Source organism: Lycium ferocissimum, chromosome 3 (assembly GCF_029784015.1).
Source record: "Lycium ferocissimum isolate CSIRO_LF1 chromosome 3, AGI_CSIRO_Lferr_CH_V1, whole genome shotgun sequence".
NCBI classification, from domain to species: Eukaryota; Viridiplantae; Streptophyta; class Magnoliopsida; order Solanales; family Solanaceae; genus Lycium; species Lycium ferocissimum.
This window is the reverse complement of record NC_081344.1, coordinates 12,041,200-12,050,858: the sequence shown is the minus strand read 5'-3', so window position 1 is coordinate 12,050,858 and position 9,659 is coordinate 12,041,200. Positions and strand designations below refer to the sequence as shown.

General features: G+C 34.4%; 1 protein-coding gene across 1 annotated transcript; it reads left to right on the top strand.

Moving 5' to 3' along the window:
• The first annotated feature begins 5,013 nt into the window (after positions 1-5,013).
• On the top strand, positions 5,014-6,449 carry LOC132049741 (uncharacterized). Its single transcript, XM_059440662.1, has 2 exons — positions 5,014-5,335; positions 6,081-6,449. Exons 1-2 carry the CDS (start codon positions 5,073-5,075, stop codon positions 6,217-6,219), a joined length of 402 nt encoding a protein of 133 aa, XP_059296645.1. The 5' UTR covers positions 5,014-5,072; the 3' UTR covers positions 6,220-6,449.
• The last annotated feature ends 3,210 nt before the right edge of the window (positions 6,450-9,659 follow it).

Genomic DNA, 9,659 nt, shown 5'->3' with positions numbered 1-9,659 from the left:
TTTCCCCAAACCTTTCCCCAAACTTTACCCAAACGGTGTTCTTTCTGAGGGTTTCGAGTTTAAATTCCCCACACTCCTTTGTTTCAAATTTGCCAAGTATGAAGATAAAAAGGAAAACCCCGGAAGGAGCACCCAAGCTAAGGTTTGTTGGGAGATCTTATCGGCTACTAAGTCGTGACTATTTCTCGTAGCCACATTTTACAAATTCATCAATCTCAATCACCCTTCTATACCAAGTTTTTTTTTAAACTCATCTTCTATTGTTGAAATCAATGAAGACATTCATATTGTCAAAAACCCCAATAACGTGCCTTTAACAAATTTTCACTAATTCTTTAAATTGAGATCTGATTTTGTCGATTTGTGGTCGAGTCTTCAAGAAACGACCTACCAATGTATATCTACACTCAGTTGCCATAACTCCGTAGTATTCCGAGCCCTTGAAGATTATAGCATGTACACCATTGTGTATGGTTTGTTTTGCCATTACCCCTTCTCGAATATGATGTAAAGGTGGTGCAATTTGAGAAGAAGATCCTGTTACAGTGTTGGCATATGAAGGAATTTCTTTAATTCCAGCCGTGGGTTGCTTTGCCCCATCTGGAGGAATCGATTCCATCAAAGGACGCGCCGGCGGGAAGCCACCCGGCACCTCCTTAGTGATGGAGCGTGGGTTCACGTGCTTAGATATTCGTTAGAGACCTGAATGTATGAGAGAGAGAAAATTAAAAAGTCCCACCAAGCTATTTTATCATCACTATTTATAATATTCTTGAAGACAATTTGATAAGTACAATTATTCCTTTTTTCAACTAAGAAGGAAAAAGGAGTTGCCTTCTGCATGCCAATTATATCTTTTTAAAATATTAAGAAATTTTATGGGAAAAAAACTACGAAATTTGAGTCTAAACTTAATTTACATTCATAAAAAATATAATAAGGAATTTTTTTATTACACAGTGGTTACTTTTATATTTGCCATGTTTTGAACATACAAACCTAGTATTAGAGTAATTTCCACTAAAAAAACCTAAAGAATTGAGACGATTTATCATTTAAAACAAAATCGAAAAGAAATATTTAATAAAAATAATTTTAAAAAGGCGAAGTGTGCTCATAATTGTACTGGTTGTAGCTGAGAAATGGCAGGATTAAATACTTTATTACTTCCAAGTATTCATTTAGCCGAGAAATGGCAGGAACAACGTTGTGTCCTATTCATTTGCAATTAATAATTTAATAAATAAAACTTTAAATAATAAGCTTAATACTACATTTAGTGTTATTTAATATGAGTACTCCAGACTCAAGATACATGATCGAGTCGCTTCCAATCCTCTTGATTGCTAAACAACGTTTAAGAGAATTCGAAAAGTCTAAAGAATTGTAGTCTTTTCATACTCTCTTCTTCATGCCACATTTAATGCAAAATTATATGGGTTTTATAATGTCAATTTCTTGGGAAAGTTTGCTTCATTTTTAAACGTCTTCACGAGTGTGGACTTATTAGCTTACAAGGTAAAGCTTCTTCCTATGTTTTTGTTTTCTATGTGGTTAATTTTTTTTCCCCCTTTCTGCATTAGGCTACTGCTACTCATGTTCTTTTGTAAGTAATACAAAGTTTAATGCATTTTTTAACCCAATGTTGCTGGTACAGTAATGGCATTTGATGTAATCGTCAGTAAAAAAATTGTAAGTGACGCACGTTACTCTTCTCTATATCTCGACTTTTGCCACTTGATGTATTCGTGAGATTCTTGAGATACATATATGGCTTTTGATGTGCTCATGAAAGATGAAAGTACCAAGTTTTCTTGAATGACTCATTTTTGTTAGCTGGCATATACTACAAAAATGTATGCAATATTTTTTATTTTGTTTCTGTTTTAACCTTTTCCACATATATTTTTCTCCTATTCATTTAATTTTTTATACTTTTTTCTTCATGTCTCCCATTGTGTATCTGGTTTTAGTAATTGATGTAATAATATATTTTAAAAAAAGATATCAGAGAATTATTTTTCAGTTTAGTTATCCGGTATTTAAATTCGCTTAGATAAGCCCACGAATGGAATAAACCGTTCCCTATTAATAGGCTAGCTATTCATTTCCATAATTTGTTTTGAAGAACTCTTATTAAAAATGAAGGAACTCGGACAATTATTGTACCATAAGCTATAGTGATACTCCTTTGCGTCTTTGTCTCTTCATTCTTTCATTTGATTGATAAAATGCCTTACACACAGACGAATGTCGTTTTTGAAGTAACATTATTTTATGGTCTACATTTGGAACAATATTGCAGAGTGTTTATGGGTATAAAAAAATTGGAGCTTGAAAGCGGGGTATTTTATCAATCAACAATTAACTCTATGGAAATCACTAATTAAATATATAACTACAATGAAAAAGAAATACATCCATTTTGCTTAAAACGCCAGTCCAATTAATATGGTAAAAACTAGTATGTAGTTACATATGGCTCTTGTACTTGCTGTTGATTCAGCATAAATGATGATATAATCTCTTCAATTGCTTGAACTGATTCTAGTGCAATTAAGTAGTCATAAAATCTTGGTTTGGAGAGTACTATAATGACAGGTAATGAAAGGACTCAATTGCACGTTTATATGATTTTTATTTCTTGTGAATGCGTTTACATTTTTGTACATTCCTGTTAAAGAAAAAGCATCATTTTGGTCTTGACCATAAGATTTAACTTTGAGGCCTCCAGTTTTTGTAAATAATAATTGGCTTTTTTTTCGATTGCCTTCAAGATTTTTTGTACTGTTATTCGACTGAAATCATTGCGGCCATGTAACGGTGTAGCTTTCAATTACACTGTACTATTTATGAGTAATATATAGGAGTAATTAGTGGTAACAAACAACAAACACTTCGAAATATCATTAACTTGACAAATGAGAACCATTTTGGACTCCTTAATGTCTGCTTTGGTTCCAAAGAATGTACTATCTACATTCCAAATCTCTAATCAGAATCACATGCATCGTGCATTAAATCACAATTAAAAACATAAGTACCAAAAGAATGTGACTTGAACTGTTTAATATTTGTAAATCAATTGAGTTCCAGTGTTGAGGGGATACAAATTCCAAACAATTGATCTTTTGTTTCAGTTTTTGTCATTCTTCTGTAATCAAGTTCTTGATTTGGAATTTCTAATATTTGCTTTGTATAAGACTTTATTATGTTGATTGCTCCCTCTTTACTCAAATGGCTGTGATCAGCAAAGTAAAACCAATATAATTCTCTTACCAAGATTATATGCCAATAGTAATTGAAGAGTTAATACACTTATCGAGCAACAATATTGCTAAAACAGAACATCGATCTGTATGCATCTCTAACATTGGAGTGCAGCTATCTGAGAATCATGAACAGTTTGGATCTATTAAGCCTGGCATCACTACAAGATGGATTCTGCGAGGTCATAGAATGTTAATATACCAAAGAAAAAAAAAATCATTAGTAACTAATATTACAAAATTCAAAAGGGATTGTTCATGCAATTTCAAGAATCTAACAGTAAGCCCACATTATAGTTAACATTTTGAATGTTCTGTTCATGAACATGATTAAAGTTTGTCCAGAGCCTCCCCGTTGTACCAGTGAGCCGAACTTGATCCATTGAGCAACCCCTAACCGTTGCTTGTGTAGACGAAGACTACTCGGTTAGGGGGTGTCAGAGGAACTCTAACTGAGGATCATAGCCAGTCTCTGATTAGCTATGATCCTCATATAATGGAAATGAAAGAAAATTGGGACAGGAACTTCACTGGGGGATCTTTGCCTTGAAGTCATATTAACCTTTAGCTAGCTGACCACGTATCAAAAGTCTAAGAAATTTGTTACTATAATTCCATAATCTATCTCCTTACCTTGACGCAAAAATGTAATATGATGCTTCACCTTTTTATTGCTTGTTTGATCTATAATCTATTATTCAAAGGGCCCCTAAACACTATCCAACAAGAAATTGGTATCATATACATAAATTTATAGAATTTTAATGAGTTGTCAAACAGTCTCACATTAAGAGTATTATTACACCTTATATATAGTTTCTTTTCTTATCAACTGCCAATGAGAGACTCTGTTTGCACATCCAACATCTCCTCCTTCGAACGGTAAAAACTTATTCGCACCGGATGTTTATACCGAGCCACTAAATGTAAGACAGACGTCCTGCATATACACTTTTTAGCCAATAAATGTAAAACATATGTCTTGCATATACACTTTTTAACACTTAATCTGGTTATAATGTGATACGCATACTTTAAGTTGTTGATTTTTAAGATTATTTGTTTAGTTAGGTATAAAAAGCAGTATGGATAAATATTTTCCCCTTTGAACTAAGTACCACAAGGTGCATTACCAAGATTTATTGGCTTATCTAGATGTTAACTGTGTGTCACTCATCTCATCCAAGTATACATGGCCATTAAAGCCCGTAAGCTTTTTCTTTTGTGTGTCTCCATAGACAGGCAAATGCGGTAAACCAACTCATTTCACATGTTACTTCCTTGTTTTCATACTTGTCTTTTCAAATCCTGCTTTGATATCAGTTGTTGACTTAAGCCAGCCTAAAAATACTTCTAATATGGTGTGATAACGTCTTGTTTCGCCATCCACCAAGTCACGACTTCACACCAATTTGGTACTCTGAGTTTACACCGTTCAACTAAACCGAGGAGGCTTTAGTATAAATTGTAGTAAAGACTTGTTGAGAGAAAAAAAAACATGTCCAAAAAGATGGATAAAGGAGAAAATTGTATGATAGTAATGGTTCAAGAGCAGCCACGAATAAACTCACAACCAAACAAATAGTAAACAAAGAAAAACAGGTTGGACTTGGAAAATCTGGAATGTGGGACCCCACTTATCCAATTGATTCTGATGTGGATTCCTTATCCATTTTTTTCCTCACCTGTGGCAGCAACAGCAAGTCCATCTCTCATATCTCTGTGGATAATACATGATTTATACCATATCATATCATCTTACATCCAACAAAAAACAAATCAAAACATATAAAGACTTTTACCATGGCCTCTTCTATAGCTTGTGTGCAATTTTCATCCAATCCAACCAAGAAATCCAGTGCAATTCCATCAATTTTTCTTGGTACAAAGGTTTCATCATTGAAAAATACTAGAGCTGCTCAGAATAACAGGAAACATAGATCATTGAAAGTGGTAGCTGCAGTTGGAGATGTATCTGCTGAGGGAACAAATTATTTGATTGCTGGTGCTGCTGCTGTTGCATTGCTTGGAACTGCTTTCCCTATAATCTTTTCCCGCAAGGACACGTACTAATTTTCCAATATTACTTTTTACTTGTAGTTAACTTTTTCATGTTTAACCATCTGCTATTTTAAATGCACTATCCTAACTAATTCGGTTTCACGCATGGGTAATTATGTTCACACCGGAATAAAAAGTTCCCATGAGAAGTTTCTTCATTTACAAGGCTCGAGATCTTTAATTAATAGTGGAGGGATTCCTAGTGACGAGTTAAGCGGAGAAAAGGGGATTCTTCATTGAAAGGGCAAAAAAAGAATATTTTTGGTTATATTGTGGAATAAGTATAGTAAAGTGGTAAAGGGGTTCAAAGTTGCTTATGATCATAGGTTCAAAGCTCTCAATCTTTTGATCACCCATTTTTTGAAAATCAATTTTGGTGTACTTTCAATGTGAAGAATATGAGAGAATCAGGAATGGAACCAGAAATCAATGCTAGTTCCATTTCTAATTAACCATTTTTAGCCCTTAAGTATTGGCAAGGTTACCTGTAAATAAAACTAATTTCAATCCAAGTCCTGACAATTAGGTTTGGAAGCAGCCAATGGAGGCTTTCTGTGACATTTTATTATAATTTTTGAATTCTCTCGTATAAATTTCTGGATCCGTCACTGGTGACAACTATCCAAAAGTACTCTATACCTTTGTTGGTGCCTTTTTTTTTTCTTCTTTTAATTGCGATTCTTCTTGATGATGTTTAAGTAATTGGAGAGTAAACTTTTATGTTGTGTTTTGAATTTGGTTGTTGAATAGGTGTCCAGAATGTGATGGAGCAGGATTTGTGAGGAAAGGAGGGGCAACTTTGAGAACAAATGCTGCTAGAAAGGATCAAACTCAGATTGTCTGTGCAAATTGCAACGGTCTTGGCAAGCTCAACCAAGTTGACAAGTAAAGAGAAGCCCATCACCTAATAATATAATTTCACAATTCACTGCCTTTGATCTACTTGGCTACATCTGCCCCTGCATAGGTGAAGCCTGCATCTGCGATCAGATCTTTTCTTAATTCCCTTATAACCGTTGTACTTGTACTCACTCTGTACTTGTTGAACCTGTAATTCATGTGTACACGAATTTCTCCCTCGCTAAATTTGCAAGTTCGAATACATCTTAACTTCTCAAATTTTATCCAATTTTTCTTGTTTAGAAACTCCAATTAATTCCTGCCTGAATTTATACAATATCATAGTCCAATTGAAAGGTTTAACTATCAGATGTGGGGTCAGCCATGTATACATCTCATGGTCGAGGTCAACTATGGTCCTCCCATCATTCTTTAGGGAACTGATATGGAATATTTTTTTTTTATCACAATTATGTTCACATCAACTCAATAAATGCATATCATGTGTCTTTTATATACGCTCTTATTACTATATAATAATATGATTAACTAAAACAAATTCTCATCTCAATTTATCACTCAACAATGCAATTTTCTGTATAACCAAGGTTTAGATAGTTCCTTATCCGTTAATGCTACAAAGAAGTTCTTATCATCTTTGGTTATTAAATTGATAATAAGTTACTTATAAATAGTTAATGAAATACAAAGGTCAAATATATAAACGGCTCCTCAAATTTGTTAAAAATTTCAATTTGATATCTTATCTAAGGGCTTGACCTATTGAACACTTGGTCTATGATCAAAGTGTGCATGTTAAACACATTTTTTGGATTCACTCTCCAAATAAACCAATCAACTTCAGCCACCTTACGCCCCCACTATTCAGACTCACCTACTCTCACCAAGGGGTGGATTTATAGTGCGATAATATTGGGCACATGAATCTACTGTCTCTCCATCAAACTAGGTATCTTATGTACATATTTTCTAGAATTAATCTAACATTATATGTTGGCATCGATGCTACAAAGAAGCTAAATAATGCACTTGGTTGAATACTTAGCTACCATTTTATAAAAATTCTAGATCCGCCTCTGCTCTCACCTATATACAAAGGTCAATATATAGGTGGTGATCGGTAGAGAAGAGGAAGTTGGATGGTGGAAGAAGTGATGGCAAAGACATCAGAACAAGAAAGAAAAACGAGAAAAGATTATAAAAATAGTCTCTTACGTGCTTAACTTTGTAGAAGAGTACAAGCTAGTGGAATTAGTTGCAAGGAATTAAGTAGCTAGGGACTAAAGGGTAAATTTTTGTATTATTGTTGAGAGTTTGTTAGACTAGTCAAATATCTATTAGTGGTGTATAAGTAGGGGTTAGCACATTGTAAGGTGAGCTGTCATTTTCATTTCATAACTGAATGAGAAGATTTTTTCCTCTTCTATTTTTCTCTCAATTCCACTGCTTTGATTAACCTTCATTGATGAAGATACACTGATTTAACATGGTATCAGAGCTCGTGTTATCGATCTAAAGCTCAGCGTTCTTCGTTTACAGTTAATCAAGTCGGTTACTGTTCATTCGTTCGATTTACGAAAGGTGCGATTTGCAATTGGGATTTGCTCTCGGTTTAGCTTCAGAGTTTATTAAATAGCTGGTTAAATCGCTAAGGAACAGTCAATTGAAAGTGAATTTGCAGCTCAGAACAAACAAATTGTCAATTAACAAGCTATTTCAATGGCGATTGAGGAGAATATTAGCAACACCAGTGTCGGAGTCGGTGCGAGCAGTGTTATAGTTGTTGATCAACATCATCCACTGTTTCTTCAAAGTTGTGATACTCCAGGTAGCTCTCTAATTTCAATTAAGCTAACTGGACCTGAAAATTATGCACTCAGTGCGCATCATGCGTATAGGCTTCCTAGGCAAAAGTAAATTAGGGTTTGTTGATGGTAAACATCCTAAGGAAAATTTTGATAGTTCATTGCATGACTTGTGGAAGAAATGTAATGCTATTGTCTTGTCATGGATTATGCCAGCTATGAGTATTGAGTTGTTGAATGGGTTAGTATATGCCTCTAGTGCACATAAAGTTTGGACTGATCTTAAAGAAAGGTTTGACAAGGTGAATGGCTCTAGAATCTTCTATTTGCATAAGGAGATAGCCACCTTGAATCAAGGAATATTAGCCACCTTGAATCAAGGAATACCATCTATGTCTAGTTATTTCTCTAGACTAAAGGAACTATGAGCTGAATTTGATGCCCTTATGCCATATCCTGGTTGTGGTTGTGTTGAATCCACAAAATACATGGAGCATTTTGAATACCAGAGGCTACTTCAGTTTCTAATGAGACTTATGCTCAGTCTAGTAACCAGATGACGAATATGATTCCTGTGCCTTCTATTAATAAAGCTTATGCTATGGTTCTATCTGAAGAAAGTAGAAGGTCACTGGTCAACACCTTCTTTATACCTAATGTTGGTGAAGGAACAGCATTACTTAGTCATAAGGGAAGTTTCAACTCTGGATTTAGTTCTGATGCAAGTACCTCAGTCTTTGGCTCTGGTGCAAGTTCATATTCTCAAGGAACTCAGCATAATAACAGAGGGGTGATTAGCTCAAGTCACACCTCAAACTAGGGGTGGGCGTTCGAGCCATCGGATTGGATATGAAATTTTCGGTTTGGATATTCGATTTTTGGATTGAAGAAATTACAATCCAAATCCAATCCAAATAAGTTCGGATTGGATTGGATATTTTAAGTTCGGTTTCGGATTATTCGGTTTGGATATTTCGGATTTGACTCTTGAGACTTAAGGAAAACTTATTATGAACGAAATTTATGTGTTAGTTTCACAGAGGTAAATCTAAATCTTAATTGCTCAGTAAAAAAAGCCTTCCCGTTCAAATTAGGATTAACAAATCCAAGTCATTCAAATTAGGATTAACAAATTCAAGTCATGTCCAACATAGTAAATCCATACCAAACAAAAGCATTCTGGAAAAGTGGAAATGAACAAAATAAAATCTATGGAAATGAACAAAATAAATTCTAAGTAGTCATCTGGAAAAATAACAACGAACTCTGCCGTGGGTGACACTAACGTGAGACTTTTGAGACATGAGAAGTAAGAACACCCTATATTATATTTGATTTAGTAGAGAATTGTATATTGGACTTAATAGTTTAATAGGTAGGGCCTGAGGTACTAATCCATTGGACCTCTAGAAACTAGACTTATCAGTAATGGGCACATATGATATAGGTAAGGCTAGATATAAGGTATAAAATTTTGGATTTTATCCAAAAATCCGTAGTACTAAATCCATATCCAATCCGAAATCCAGAAATTTTAAAAATAAAATCCGAAATCCAATCCATAATCCAAATATGCAAACCAAATATTTAAAAAGTTCGGATTTTGGTTTAGATTTCGGGTTGGCCCAAACTGTGCCCACCCCTACCTCAAACTACTCATCTG

What these genes read in the sequence shown, in the direction of transcription:
- LOC132049741 (XM_059440662.1), top strand. Translation starts at nt 5,073, where the DNA reads ATGGCCTCTTCTATAGCTTGTGTGCAATTTTCATCCAATCCAACCAAG. An exon ending in ATCTTTTCCCGCAAGGACAC is followed by an intron (nt 5,336 to 6,080) that starts GTACTAATTTTC and finishes GTTGTTGAATAG; the next exon opens with GTGTCCAGAATGTGATGGAG.